The sequence below is a fragment of the Blennius ocellaris genome (assembly GCF_963422515.1).
Source record: "Blennius ocellaris genome assembly, chromosome: 23".
Taxonomy (NCBI): domain Eukaryota; kingdom Metazoa; phylum Chordata; class Actinopteri; order Blenniiformes; family Blenniidae; genus Blennius; species Blennius ocellaris.
The window spans coordinates 13,932,504-13,948,423 of NC_137672.1; the positions used below are offsets into that span (position 1 = coordinate 13,932,504).

A 15,920-nucleotide genomic window follows, 5' to 3' on the forward strand; every position below is an offset into this window, starting at 1 on the left:
CTCTCTCCCCGCCGCGCCTGGTTTCTCTCCCTCTCAGCAGTTCTCGGGGAGCAGGCACGGAGTTGGCAGTCGTAACTAGACTGATGGATGACTCTGAAAGTGGCGTGGGGGGACGAAGAGGAGGAGGAGGAGGAGGAGGAGGAGGGTGGTGGGAGAAGACAAGGAGACAAGGCCACTGGGCTGCCTGCAATCACTTTATGGACATGTGCTGTGGCAAATCCATACAAACCTCTGCTTGCTCACAAAATCTTCTTTACACATCTTGTGTGTGTGTGCGTGCGTGTGTGCGTGCGTGTAGTGTGTGTGTGCGTGTAGCGTGTGTGTGTGTCTTTAGGGGGGGGAACTACAGGGACTTGCTGTTTATTGCTGCAAGGCAAAAGAAAACTATTTAGCTGACGTCAGACAATGACTTGTTTAATGCAGGAGTGCACAAGCCGTAATGCAGATTTCAACCTCTGAAGAAACTTTTTCTCATAATTTTTTAACCGATGACTCACCTAAGAGATTCAAGTTGTGGGGCGGGGGGAATGCAAATAATCTCCTGGTTAAAACTTCTCAACTCCTAACTTGTTCTGTCATTTTTGCATATTCTCCTGAATAATCTATTTGAAGACTGAACCGGATCACTTATAGATGAAGGGATTTTGAAAGATTAACCGAATGCACTTGAATGTGACGGTCAAACTTTAATGAGAAAGCAGGAATCAAGTTCTCAGGAACCTGCATGTATATTTAGTGAGGCCTCATCATGTATGATGTTCATATGGTTTCAGGCCTATACGCTCTGAAAAGAGGCTTTTTTTTTTTTTTTCCTCCCTCCTTTCTTTTTTCCTTCTCCTTAACGTATGGTCCTTTTCCCTCCCTACCCTGTCATTGTTGAGCTCCGGCCAAGAACATTCTGTTTTTGCTGCGCTGTTTAATAGTCAAATTTAGGAGTGGGGGAACAAGAGAGAGAGGGAGAGCGACACAGAGAGAGAGCAAGAAAGGAATAAATCTTTCAACTTTTTTTTTTCCTTCTTCACCCCCCCCCTCTCTCTCTCTCTCCTTGCTTTCCTTCTTTCTCTCCTCCTCTGCTCATGAGAGCTGCAGCAGGAAAAGGGGTGTTGTTGCAAGGCGAGGGTATCTGAGTTCGCCGTCTCCCAGCTTCTTGTCTCTCAAACTAAAGCTCTCTCATGTTAAAGGTGTAGATAATCACCCCCCCACCCCCCCCCCCCCCCCCCCCCATGTCGTTCTCGCTGCACCCTACTCCCACCGTCTCGGGGTGCATGTGTGGGCTCGGGCCGGTTCTCCGGACCTCGCGGGGGGTCCGCTCAGACGTTTAACTGTTTGGCAGGGCAGCGGCTCCACGTTCGGAGCTCGAGGCCTCGCTCTCAGTTTAAAAAAAAAAAACAGCCCGACCGAACGCACTGATTGAAATCTCTTTGTGGTTTTTGCGCCGATAAATTCTTTGAGTTTTTACGACTTTCGTGAGAAAGGTTAAAAAAACAAACAAACAAAAAAAAACCTAACAAAATGCCTGTCAGTGATCAACCAGGAAACTGCAGGAGAATAATATGATTGCCTTCCAGGCAGGCTTCAAGGAAAAAGATGTCAGTCCGAGCCGCCTCATACCGAAAAGCCTGTCGGTCCTGCTGTACCTTGCACAGCAGGACCGAACACATGCTGTACCCCCCGCCCCACCACCACCACCACCACCCACCTCGCCCCCACGACCCACTTGGAAAAAAATTACACACAGGTCGAAACTTTTAGGTTACCCTGTGTCAGACACGGAGCTATTTTTCTCCCGTCTGCACTCCCATTAATGATAAAGCTGTTCAAACAAACCTGTCGTGCTTAATGTACAGTGGGTGCACTCTTCTCCACGGGGAGATAAGTCCAAACCTTAAAGCACCCTGCCGGAAAAAAAAAAAAGAGAAAAGAAAAAAGATGCATGTCTGCCTTTGTCTCAACCCGAAGAGCTTTCTCAGTTTAAGAGACAAACTATTGGAGGTTTTTGCTGCTTCAGCACTTTTTCTCAAGTCAATTCAACCAATGCAGCCTTGTACACGCCTTGAAAAATACATTTTGATGGCACCTGAAAGTGACTCTTTTTTTTTTTTTACATTTTTGCATTCACACAACTTAATATTCAAGTGTAACCTGTTCTTTTTATATTAAACTTAATGTATGAATCTCAATTGCAATATCATTAAAAAAAAAAATATAGAAATAGAATTTCTATAAATGCAGTCAGTATTTTTTCAACTCTTGCAATTCATTTAACTGATTTAGATTGGTTTTCTTATTACACTGTGTTTTTATACTATTTGTTCCTCCTGCTTGATATTGATTGTCCTTATCACTGCCACTGACGTCCCTTCAGACGGAGCAAAACTAAAATTCATCATTGTTTGGATGTTTTCCTAAAATCAGTAAAGATTACCTTATCTTAGCTGATCTTCAAGGTATTTCATCATCACCTTCACATTTATCACCCAAACTAGTTATTCTAAAATGTAATGACTCTATTATATGTCTGCAATTTATAGTTAATGGCGATCAAGAACATAAGAATTATTAATTTTTTTATATATATATATATTTTTCTTTTGGCTGCTCTCCCCTGGAGTTGCCACAGCGGATCAGGTGATCCGTATGTTTGATTTGGCAGCAGTTTTACGCCGGATGCTCTGCCTGATGCAACCCTCACCATTCATCTGGGCTTTGGCAGCAGCTCCAGGAGTGCACAGAAAGTGCTCCACCAACGGCTGGTTGCATGCTAGTGGACAGCTGCCGTCCGGGGAGCAGTTGGGGGGGTTAAGGGCCTCGATTGGGTCGCCACCGCGGAAATCGGCAGTGCAGTTTGTTATTTTTTTGTAAGACCTCTTTGCAAACCTTACTAATAGTATGTGTGGAAACACGTTTCACCTCCATAGAAACCGTAACGTCTTTCAAGATCAGATTGAGATGCAAACTACTTTTTTCAAGCGACAGGATCTTAGCTTGTGTTGCTGGAAAGGATCAATGCCGAAAGTAAGATGGTATGTGGTCGTCTTCTCCCCACACTAATCCCCCTCCCCGCCTCTCTTCTTGTGTTTTGCAGACTCGCAGCAGTCAGGAAGTCCAAGTAACAATGAGCCAGGCAAGAACCCTCTTCCAGGTATGTACGCTGCCAGTCATGCCCCCCCCCCTCCCCTCCTCCCTCCTGTCATCGCTCCATTGTTCCCGTCCAGCTCGCCCACTGTACGGCGGCTTATGTACACTGTAACCTGCCTCGTTTAAATAGTGTTGTGAACTCTGTGACTTGCAGGCAAAACAGCAGAGTCATTACTGCCGAGCGGAAACTGTATTGTAGCGGAGCCAGGTGCAGACCAAATGAGGCACCGGCAAAGTATGTGCAACAACATGTGAAGTCCAGCTACACAACATTTTTTCAGCCACTTGCTCCAAGTGTTCAACTGCAGGGGGGAAAAAAACAAAAAAAATATGATCAATACAAACTGGATGAGTTGAAACTTCGGACACCCTCTGGCTGAATCTTTAATCATTACCTTTGTAAATACTGAGGAGGAAAAAAAAACAAAAAACCAGTGGAATTTGAATGTATCTTGTCATTTGAGTTGTCGTCGCCTCAGATCTGGAGCGAGAGAATTAAAGCCGACTGCGTCTCTGGCAGCTCGCTGAGTGTGTCAAGGTGAGCCAGCGTCGCCGAGCTGCGGAGGAAAGAGGCAAATAAAAAAAATAAATAAAAAATTGTTCTTTGACGGCGCCGTTGTTCCCCTGGACTGACCTGCGCTGTGTCGTCACAGTGCTGGAATGAAAATAGTTTGAGGAGTATAATTAGTTTTCTACCTCAAGAGCAGGTTCTGCTGATCCCGGTGCCAAGGAAAACATGCTAGCAAGCCAATGACTCAGTCCTGGGAGGCCCCTCGGCAGTGGCACGGCTCTTTACGAAAGCCGTTGGCTCACTGGAGGCATTAAGCTTTGTAGGTGCCAATCGAGATGCCCGTCTATCTTTCTGGCACGGCCCTGAGCCCCCCACCCACCCCAACCCCCCCTTGGCATGGAATCACAGCGGAGCCGGAGTCATTTGGGTGTCAATAACTTGTCTGGCTTTTTTTTTTTTTTTTTTTACCGACAGCCTCTGCTTAGTGTTGCCGAGTCCTGGATAGGTCACACAGACCTCCACGACGCTGCAAAAATACTTGGGCGCCATCATTTGTTCGTTCTAAAAATAGTTCCGGCTTCATTGAAACAACCTCGTTTCATTCGCCGGGACTCCGACCTCCAAGAGTTTATTGACACGGAGCAATGTCACATTCTTTTTTTTTTCTTTCTTCCTTTTTTTTTCTTTCTTAAAAGTAATCTTTAATATCAACACCGCCGCGAATTACACGTTGACACGGCCATTAGCGTCTGTAATACTGTATGCGAGCATGCCGGTGTCAATATTGACAGTCGTTAAGTTTTACTTCAGTGTTTGATCAAATAGGCAGCGCCTTGCAACTCCCTGCTCCCCGCACACCCGCGGCGTCACGCGCTCGCCGGCTCACTTTCAGCACGACGCATGCAAAACAAATAGAGCCGCCGCTTGTCTCAGTGCGCACACGGGAATGCCAAAGGAGCGGAGACGCGGCGACACGGTCTTAGATTTGTCCCAGCGAGAAGGAGAAGGGCCGCGCCAACATCCTCGCGCCGTGGCCACTCCCTCAGAGTCACTTAGATAAACTCCTGATCCCTGCCAAGGATGTAATTTTACAAAAAAAAAGAATGAAAGATAATAATTAGAGATTCAAAATTTCTGGGTTGTTTCAATGTTTATGGGACTTGAAAGGGGATATTGATAATTTTCTGCATACATGCAGTAATGTTAATGGAGCAAGAAGCAACGGTTCTTGGTACAGGGAAATTATTTTTTTTACCTTTTGGATAAATTGGTCGAGGGGGCAAATTTATCACATAATTTGTCGCAGTTGTAATGTAGACATTACATTTCTCCTCAGGGTAACAATTCAAATATATATTTAAAAAAAAAAAAACCTACATGATTTCAAACTGAAGAGTTCAATTAACATGAAACACTTTTTTTTATTGAGTCACTGCAGTTGTTTATGTTTATATTGTATATTTGAATCAAGTTGTAATGTTTGATTTTTAAAAAAAAATACAAAATTAAAAAACAAAAAGGCATGAAAATACTTAGATTGATAAATGAACCATAAATATACCAAAGAATAGTCAAAACGTTCATGTGGACATGTATTTTATTTCCAAAATTTGAAGTTGAAGTTCAAAATGCAAATTATAAATGACTTTTTTCACTCTAAATCCAATTTCCTTTTTTATTGACAACGTTTTGAATCTATTCTTTGTACTGCGACATTCTTATACTAATGTCCTCAGTCATGATATGCCCGAGCCAACTCTTATTGATGCTGAAGGTCTCTGGTAAAATAACCTCAAGGTTTAGTTGAAGATTTCAGCTCAGGATTGAGGTTATTTTCCCAGTGACCCTCTTGGAAAAAAAAAGGATTTCTCTGTATTTAAAATATCCTATTCATACTATTGCCGTGGGCTGCTACAGTGCAGCAGCGGGTGGGGGTGGAGGGAGGGGGTCAAAGGTCATACTCAGGGACTCACAGTGTTAATCTGTGACATCACTCGTCACTGAGTAACGTGTCTCCCTGGTCCTTGTGTCCGCAGTGTATTTGGAAGACAGTTTCATCAAATCAGGAGTCTTCAGTGTTGCAGAACTGGTGCGAGTGTCCAGAAGTAAGTACTCGGATTCTTCCTCTTCCCATCACTCGCAGATGAAGCGTCAGGTTGAGGCCGGCCAGATCCCGAAGAGTCGGGGAATCACGCGAGGACACCAGGGCAACAATTGATAGCCGAAGGTGTAACAGGTGCAGCAGATTTACCACGGGAGCCAGGAATCTGTCAGTCAGTCAGTCAGTGGATTCAGGCTCAGGCTGTCATTAGGAGAGGTCTGATCAGGTAATACCTGTGTGGGTGTGCTCACAGCAAACCACTCTTGCCTATAAGCTCTCGCTGTCATATAGGGAAAAAAAAAATAAAAGCCAGTTCTTCTTCGACATTCACACAAAGCATTTTTTTCCCCCTTCACTCGCTGACTCCATACAGCTGCAGTGTGGTGAATCCAGTTTGGCTGGTTGCGGTGAGAGAACACTGAAGAGCGCAGCTGTTAAAAAGAGAGAGAGAGAGAGAGAGAGTCTGCACTCCTCTGTATCGACATGTCCGCAGAGTCGTTGACAGTTGTTCTTCCTCTGATTACTGATGGCACGTCAAGGCCCCGTGTACCTGTACACAATTCCCAGTAACCCCCCCCCCCAAGCCACTGAAAGCCTGTGTTTAAGGGAAGCATACCTTTGTGTGTGTGTGATAGTTCTAATTGCAGTCAAAGCAGAAGAGCAGTTCTTGTCTTTTCTCATGAAGAGATGGTAGAAAATAAGGACCATCTGGATTGAGGTTCCTCTAAAATAGCTTTTAGGACTTTTCTTGTTGGCTAATATGTTTCCAGCCCTTGTAACAACCAATAACGTGATAAAATACGAAAAGCTATGAATGAGAGAGAATGTGATGACCATCCCATCGACTTTTCTGATAAGCAAACTGTACAAAACCTACATTTCCTATAAATGCAGCCATACTTGTGTACTGTATTAGCTGCACTTATTACTTATTGGACGAGAATTTTTTTTATGCTGCTTCCATCTTGTAATAACTTATTAGATTATTGGGAAAGTGTTATCTTAATATGTATTTTCATTACGGGGTTTATTACATTGAAAAAGGCCAAAATTATTACATTACTGGTTGTTTCAACCTGATAAAAGCAAATAATCCACTTTTATGTGTTCACTTCCATCTGGTCTCTTGGTCAGAGAAAACCAATTTATAAATTGAAACGATATAATGTAAACTTTGTGCACATGAACTGATTTACGAGTGTTGGCCTAATGTGACATACAACTTTTACTGAAACAAATAAGTGCATTTAATGTCAGTAGGTTTTCACATCAGCTCCAGAAATCTTTAAAAAAAAAAAAAAGATTGATTCGTTACAAAATAAAACATCATTTCTGATATGAAAAACATGAAACTCATTATGTAAACAATCCCAAACCAACTGGCTTGGAATCCACTTTGGCTTTGAAAACGCTGTGTTTTTGTTTAGTGTTTAATTTGCCCCCTGACCAGATGGCCTCAGAGCCGCCGCGTTTGCTCTCATGTGACTGTGGGGCGCGGGGGCGGGGACGGCGGCGGGCGGTTTTCGCGAAAGCCGACAGAAGTCGAGTTGGAATTTTAAAAAGGTCGACGGACGCGCAGGAATTGTCACTCACTCAGCCAGTCGCTCCCTGGGAAGATATCTGAGCAGCCGCTCGTCCGTCATCGCGCTCCTCTCCCCGACTCTCCGGGCTGTTGAGACATTCTTTGAAGTCCATCAAAGGGAGCTGTGGAGTTCAAGGCCGGCTCGCAATCCAGCGTTTCCACCAGGACGCTCATTAATGCAACAGGAGCCTCGGCCGGCAACGTAAACGCGGGGCATGCGCGAGCAGGGCGAACTCGCGAAGCTCAGCTTCTAACAATACATAACTTTATTGGCCGTTTGTATAGGAGGAAGCAAACGGCTGCTTTGAGTTCTTTTCTTTCTTTTTTTTTTTTCTTTTTTTTTTTTTCTGCAGCATCATTGTTTCATTGACTCGTTTCTCGGCTTTAAAGTGGGAGCCCAGATTATTAAATGAGATGATTGGCAGGGTGGCCAAGTGGCATCACAAATATTGTGCTGAGCCAAGAAGAGAGAGAGAGAGAGCGAGAGAGGCACACAGAGACATGGTCGGGGGGGTATCCTAAGCCATGAATGGAAAAAAAAAAAAAGACAAAACAATGGTGTTGTATTCAGCGTCCTCGGGCCGGATGCATTCCTCCACAGACAGCCCGCAATGGGTAGCAGCGGGCAGGGGCCTTTGCCAGGGCTGCAGCGGGCTGCCAGGGCGGAGGCTGGCCGAGGGATCGTGCCAGTGGTGAACCTCAGACCACAACAGACGGCGCCACACACTCCATCCTCTCATCCACTCCAAACCGACCAACCGCATGAGCTGCAGGCTGCCTCGCGGCCGCACACTGCAGAAAAGAGAGGGAGAGAGAGAGAGAGCATGGGTGGCGAACCCCTTTTGTTCTGTAAACACAGTCCCGGCCTCCCTTGAAACAATATCCCTCACCTTGACCGCAGAGAGGAAAAACAACACCTTTTACACTGTAAATCACCAAATGTGAGGAAACTGCTAAGTAATATAGTTGGGGGGGGGGGGGGAGTAAAAGTTTGTGCGATTTACTTTGTGAATTTTAATGCCGAACTGACATATTTTAACTGCCATTAAGCTGCGCCACCATAAAGCCAACAACTATTTATCCTTGGAGGCAATATGCTGCGGCCGCCGCGTCTCGAAGCGCCCCTTTTATTCCTCGGCAATCACGGCCTCGTCGTCAGACTTGTTAATCAGTGCTCAGCAAAAAAAATAAAAAAATACACGCCGGTGATGGTCAGACAGTTAACGGGAGAATGGGGAGCGCTTAATTTGATATACAAGGCCCCTTAACGCAGAGCGTCAATAACAGTCAGTCAAGCTATTGTGCAATTAATTGTGCGTCTCTCGATGCGAGGATAAGGGATAAGACGACACTCGGACTGACAGTGCTGTGACATTGAACTCCCTCCTCTTTTTTTTTCTCTTCCCCACCCCACCCCACCCCAACCCCCCCCCCTTTCTTTTTTTCCTCCCCGTGTCCTCTACAGTGCCCATCACCCACGGCGCAGCGGTAAACTTCTCCATGGCTGACATGCCCAGCCAACCCTACTATCATGACCTGAACTCCAGCGTGGGGCTGCACCGCTCCCTCTCCTCACCTCCCGGCAGGTCGGTTTAAAGCTGCACCGACGCAGATGCTTGTTTGAGAGAACGTCGTCCTTTTATTATAATAATGTGGAATCGGCGACTTTGTTCCTTTTTTTTTCTGGCGTTTCGCCGAACTTCACGTGCAAAAATCTATGCAATGATATGATATGGAGGAGCTGAATAGGCTCTCACTGAAAATAGCTCAAAAGAATTTAATTGCATTCATTTGGAGTTAAAATATAACTTTTATTGGCGTTACTATTCCAGAATATTGCGGTGGTGACGTATCTCTGAAGGACCACATGAAAGCGAGCAAAAACTCTTTTTCTGGAGCAAGAATGTTGGTTCGCAGAGAAAACATTTAGAATGGATGCAGGTTTTATTGAGGAAAACAATCTTTAACAAGCTCCCTACCAGTTTTGCAATTGCAACTTCTGCAGCTAAAAAGATAACTGCTTGGTTCAGAGTATTTAATGAAAACATCATTACAAGAAACTTGAACTAGTCCTTGTTATATTTCTTAAAATCTATGAGGTCGTAGTTCAGTTCCTTCACATTTTTGCTCTTTGCATGGTGGAAAAAAAAGTGAAATTGTGCATGCAAAGACTCATGAAGCTCAATATTTATGAATAATCAGACTGAATTTGTACTGTCAAGAGAAAAAAACACTGTGTCTGTTTAGCTTCATGCTAAACAAAGCTAATCTTCACTGGCACTGGCTCCACATTCGGCATGCGAACATGCTATCTGTCATATCACTTTATTCTTGTCAACAATGTGAACGAAAGTTCTTATTTATTTTTCCTCCCAGAATGTCATTTAATCTCTGCCAGACTTTCATTCCAACTGCCGCAATCTGTGGGCGTCCCAAAAACTGAGTCTCTCCTCTCTAAACTTCCTCCGTGTTGTGCAGCAAAAGGCCCAAAACCGTCAACATGGACGAGAACATGGACACCAGCCCGACGGGACCCGACTTCTACTCGTCGCCCAGCTCACCAGCCAGCAGTCGGGCGAACTGGCACGACCGAGACGGAGGTGATTCTTCCCCCCCCCCCCCCTTTTTAATATGATCTGCACACTTCCATTTACCTTCAGCGGGCATGGCTGCGCTCGCCCCGGCTACGCCCTCCGTTGCATTCATGCAGTTGTATCAACATTTGCGGTGCAACCCGGAGCGGCTCAGCGCCGCACGTGAGCGTGTTGACAGAAGTTGTTGGAGGATATGCAGATTCTCCCATCCTAGTTGCATGCAAATAGATCCGATCAGAGCAAACACCTCGCGTCGCTCTTTTCAAGCGGCGCCCTCGTCAGAAGCCACTGTACACTCCGTTTCATCCTTCCAACGTGCGAACCTGTTCAACCCTCCTGAAAACACATGCCATGTCAGCGATCGCCCCGAGCACCAACAGTCCTACCAAGCCTTGAACCCATTTCAACCTGCGTTTGAGCACAAATCTGTATTCTGTGACACCTGTCACCGTATAACAAAGGAATGATAAACCTGCAGCCTGTAGTTCCACGAAAGAAAAATCTTGTAAGAAATGGAGTTGATCAGCAAAGTTCAGGTAAAGATGTTCCTGTAATGTCAGACTTTTGAAACGAAAATGTCAAGAAATTGGCCAACCTTGGCTTTAAGGTGGGTGACAGCAGTCATCAATCAATCTTCAAGAGTTCTTCTTGTCCCATCAGTGCGTGTGCATTCCTTCTTTTTAAGAACATTGCTGCACAAAGTATGCATTCTATTGGAGCTGAAAAATGAAAATACCACTCCACAGTAATCCGAAAGAGTAAGAAGAAGTGACAGTTATGTCACTTAACTCGTCTTCAAATTACACAGAAAATTTCTGCTGTTAAAGCAGAAGTAAAGTATAAAGTATTATTTATTTATATTATATATTTAAGAGCGTTTGAATGTTGATATTCAATAGCATTTGGTTCAAATCCCCCGTTTAAGATATTGACAATCGAAGCCCAGTTCTCTGACAAACAATGAAGTATTTGAAAATTGCAATTTAGCAGATGAAAAGGCAGATTTTCTGTTCATATGTAAACTTTTCGCCTCCAAAGATGTCGATCAGAATGTTTGAATGGACGCAAACTTGTGATTAAAAAAATTAGGGAGGCATATTTATGGTGCCGCCTTTTTAATGTTACATCAACTGTGCTGAGGGCTTTTCGTCTCTTTTAACATAAAATCAAATGTTACACTTGTTGATATCACTCCAGTTTCCGTGACTTCTGTTTTGCACATGTTGGGGTTGTGAGTATTTATTTATTAAGACACGTATTGGAGAGAACTGTACACAATGTGTGTGTGAATCCAGTTTCTCATAATCAGATAACGGCTGCCATCTGATAAAGCACCTCACATCATGCTGTTTACACGATCACTCCAATAATCTGAATTTCATTGTGCGCGTGAACAGTTGTGTTCAGGTCGGGTAATAAAGCAGAATTTATCTGACAGTCCATGAAATCAAAATGAATCCAGATGTCCTGAAGATAATTTTCAGGAATGAGGCTTCAGTAAAGATGTATTTCTTTTCTCTGGCCATTGTGACAAACTGCGTGTACTTTTGTTCCCCCTGCTGACAAAACAACACAAACGGTGGGACTTTTTTTCTCATGATTGACTCTCAGAGAGGGTTTTTTTTCCCTTTTTTTGTTTGTTTAGTTATTTCTTTTGTCACTTAGACCTGCAGGGCAAATGTGTCAAATGATTTCTCATTAAGAAGTGGGGCTGCGCACCAGAGGAAATACCTGTCAGTGGAGTGTTGATAATCAAGTTTAATGAAGAGGACAATTATAAAGTAATTAATACACAAAGCACACCTAATAAGGATCAGGGAAGTGACAGAGACGTGTACGTCAGAGGAACACCAGTGCAGCGTTGTTGGGGTTTGGTTTTTTTGTTGTTGTTGTTTGTTTTCTGCGAGAGACGGACTCAGGACAGCTTGCATGTCTCATTACACCGTCTCCCGGTGCACCGTGCAACCCGGCGCCCTTTTAATTAAGGCCTCACTGTCCCGTGTCTCCGGATCATTCTCACCCGCCGCTGACTTTGCCAGCGCCGTGTCTGGATTCATTCGTCCGAAACGTTGAGCTGCGAGGTATATCGGAAGTCTGGCATTAATGCACTGAATTAAGTTTACCTGCACAAAAGGTGCGATTGAGTAATTCAGCTTTACTCATTTCATACCACTTGAAAATATTACACACGCATACAAAATAAAACTGCCACAGTTGGGGTAAACTCGTGTAAATAGAAATGTTGTCATAGACATTAACATCAAACACTGTCATTATCACATTAAACACTATCACATAACGTAATTAAACGTGCAATCAATTATTGCAAATCGTGTCGTCATCTCCAACTCACCGCATATGGCATGTTTACTCAATATCGTGCAGCCAAAGTTTATTCAAGCGGTGAAATGTGACGATCCATCTTGCTGTTTTCGTGTTTCGCCTCAGCCAGAACTTTTTTTATTTTTTTTAAATATAGTAAATAAGGAAAAGAGGAAAACACCAGGAAAACTCTGGTGGGAAGGAGCCACAGGCCAATGTGGCTAACATGAGATTTCAGCGTGTCCCCGAGCGCGAGGCCCGGGAGTGCTGCCCTGCGTAAACTTTAGACAGTTGGGGTGAGGCGAAAGGGAAAGCAGTGGGTAGGAAACTCTCCAAAGACGGCCATTATTCTGTCAAGAGAGAATAAATGAGAAGTGGGCCGATATTAAACCCATATGAGTCCTCCCGAAGTGCCAAGCAGTCATTTCTTGCACATGGTTGTCGTTCAACAAAACCTCACCATGTAGTGCGAGAAATACTTTCTTTTCCTTGGGAAAGAGCTGCAAGCTCAGAAAGCCGGACTTTAAAAAAAAAAAAAAAACTTTTACGGCCTCAGCTCACGTTTATCCATTTATTATGAAATTTATCACCGAACGAAAAGACAGCTAATCTGGTCTAAATGCAAGGACACACTGGACCTTTCTATTTAAAGTGTTAATTAATTTGTCCAGTTTAATTTCTGGCGGCGGCCTCTGAAGGAGTTAATTAGCAGAAGAGAGGAAAAGCGAAATGCCTCCTCTGTGAAGAAATATTCCCTTTTTTTTTTTTTTTTTTTTTTTTTTTTTAATGGAAACATTAAGCAGCGATATAAATCTTCTCAAATGTATTTCTCCCTCTGACACAAAGTGACGGCACTTAGGCCTGTATCCTCTTGCAACCTTCGGACTGGGAAATCCCCCCCCACCCCCCGAATTCCATCCACCTTTGTCGCTCCTCTCTGCAGACGAGTGTTGATTGGGTGGATCCGTCCCCGTGGTATTGGAAGATCCAGCTTCTTATTTCTGGTTAATACACTCGCAGACCAGATTCTCGCATCCCACCGTTGAAAAAAAAGTTTCCAGAAGTCGACGAAATCTTCCCCAAACAAATTTCACTGCTTCCGCGGAGCCTCCGGGATTATTCGTGGGGAATTACGGGAGCTTGTGGGTCGGCCTGGAAGATGTAACGGTGTAATATTCCCGTTTAAGATTACGTGAGGGTCTCGAAATTCCTAAATCCTATTTGAGCGACCAGCTGCTTTCCAAGTCACTTTGCTGGATTTAATTGTCTGCTCAGACATGACAAAAGGCACAGTTCTTCATTTGTGGGGCGCGTCCGACGGTTTATCGCGATTCCCGAGATTATGTGTGTTTGACCCGCGGGGGGGGGGGGTGGATGAGTGTCATTTGCCAAGTACATTTCTCACTGCGAATTGCATTTGCTGACGAAAAGGAGGTCCCCTGATCACACTAATCCTGATCAAATTCTGCTTAATTTGAACCATAATTCACTTTTGGCATTTCATTCCTTTCATTGGTGAGAAATGGAAGCATTAGGAGAAGCTGTGGGGGGGGGGGGACGTTGTGATTAATTTACCCGCAACAAAATCTACAAAAAGACGTAAAACAAAAATAATCTGGAAAGATTTATTTTTTATTTTTTTTGCTGCGCCAGTGAAGTTGTTAGCACGTTGATGATTGTTATTCCCATTTATGGCCTCATTTCCAAGAAAAGTGGGGATGTTTTGTTGACAGGAAACAAAAAATGAATTGTCTATGTGCAAATCATGAGCATTGAGCAAGACGGTTTGATCTCAATAATGAATACCTGCTTTGAATTGGATGTTCCCGAACAAGTGTGGACAGGTGCACATTTACCGCTTCGCCTGAAGCTGGAAGCATGCGAGGAACTGAGCGGACCTTTTGTTTAAGACGAGTAAAAAGTAATCAAAATGGGTTTTTGTTTTTTTTTTAATCTGGGGACTGTGAGATATAAGTTGCTCAGTATCTCTTGGTCTTCTCGCTCTTGATTTATTTCACGTGTCTCGCTTTTTCATCGTGCGGTGCAGGCAGGTCAGTTCAGCAACCGGACTATTACTGCAGAGCCATACTGCTGGTGCACACGCTGCATCTAAATGTGGTTTAAAAAAAAAAAAAAAAAAAATTGGTGGTTTTTGTTGCTGGAGAAGCTATGCATATTGCGCAGCGTTAATTGAGCCTTCGCAGGGGTGCAAATCAGCCGCATCGTGTGCAGAAAATCCACTCTCATAACGAATGCTGGCTTTTGACCTGCGCAGGCATAGCAAAGCTGGATCTTCCCTCTCAGCTTTAACCTGCAGGTCACGGCAGCTACGGAGTCTGCGAAGAGCATCACATTTTCTATTCTCGGGAATCAACAGACACGTTTAAGTTTTGCATCTGTCCATATTAAATGAGGTCAGGTCCTGAGAAGACCGCGGTCATATCTGGTTTCTTATTTGCACAATTGAGTAATAGCTTGTATTTACAGTCCTGAATCATGTCTAGGTTTTGTTGCGGGGCCAAGGAATGCTGCTACCCAATACGAGTTCTCAGCCGAATCCCTCGAGTATAAAGGTTTCTCTGGACCCTCTCAGTATTTTATTAATATTACTTTGGGGTCGATGTTGAAATCTCAAGGTTATTCACAGTTTTTGCGGTGAGAAGGAGTAAGACGTTGCAGCGCTTTCCCTGGACAGTTTTCATTGTTGTGAACCAGACTTAGCCTCATTGGCGCATCCATGCATTCGTCTTATACGAGAGCTGATCCCACCGGACTATAGATCACCTACAAGCAAATGCAAAATCAGCAAACACGGGCTTTTGGACCGTGGGAGGAAACTACAACCTGGATTAAACCAATGCGCACACAGTGAGAGTCACAATGTGAATTAACATATCTTCTCACCACTATAACTCTGTAAACCCAGAACGACCGTACACTCACATGTGATTCAGAAATGCTCCCACATATTTATTTATTTATTTTTTAATCCCCCGTGTTGTTGTTTTTTTTCCCCCCTCATCAGCAGACATGTCCTCCCCCACGATGAAGAAGCCCGAGAAGCCGCTCTTCAGCCCCACCTCCCCGCAGGACTCCTCACCACGACTCAGCACTTTTCCTCAGCCTCATCACCCGGGCCTAACAGGTGTAGGACACAGTGGTGAGTTTCGGATGACTTCAACCTCGGCGCCGCTTCCGAAATAAAAATCCGTTAAACTCCAACTGCTTTGTCCTCGTACACAGAGTGCAAAAAAAAAAAAAAAATCCATGATGCTACTTAATTTAGCTTCAGAGATCAATGATGATTGTTTTATCTGAACTCCCTCTCACGCACACTCAATCTTTATCTTCCTCTCTGCTCTTCTGTTCTCTCGCTCGCTCGCTCTCTCTCTCTCTCTCTCTCTCTCTCGCAGTTATATCGACGAGGAGCCCCCCTCCGCACTCGCCCCTGCAGTTCTCGGCCTCGGCTATCTTGCCCCCGGCGCCATCGCCCTACTTCTCGCACACCACCATCCGCTACCCACCTCACCTCAACCCTGCTGATCCCCTCAAGAGCTACGTGCCGTCATATGACCCGTCCAGCCCACAGAGCAGCCAGGTCAGTCTTTCTCTCTCTGTATTTGCGTGTCGGTGTGTGTGTGCGTGTGTGTGTGTGTCAGTGTGTGTGTTCGC

At 44.4% G+C, this 15,920-nt stretch overlaps 1 protein-coding gene across 1 annotated transcript in view; it reads left to right on the top strand.

Moving 5' to 3' along the window:
- The window catches only part of LOC308147185 (nuclear factor 1 B-type-like), a 59,085-nt gene that overhangs the window by 38,632 nt on the left and 4,533 nt on the right, over positions 1-15,920 (top strand). The window contains exons 3-8 of the mRNA XM_080519282.1: positions 3,086-3,142; positions 5,686-5,754; positions 8,798-8,918; positions 9,811-9,932; positions 15,277-15,408; positions 15,662-15,846. Coding sequence (XP_080375408.1) covers positions 3,086-3,142; positions 5,686-5,754; positions 8,798-8,918; positions 9,811-9,932; positions 15,277-15,408; positions 15,662-15,846 — 686 coding nt within the window. The remainder of the gene's footprint in view (positions 1-3,085; positions 3,143-5,685; positions 5,755-8,797; positions 8,919-9,810; positions 9,933-15,276; positions 15,409-15,661; positions 15,847-15,920) is intronic.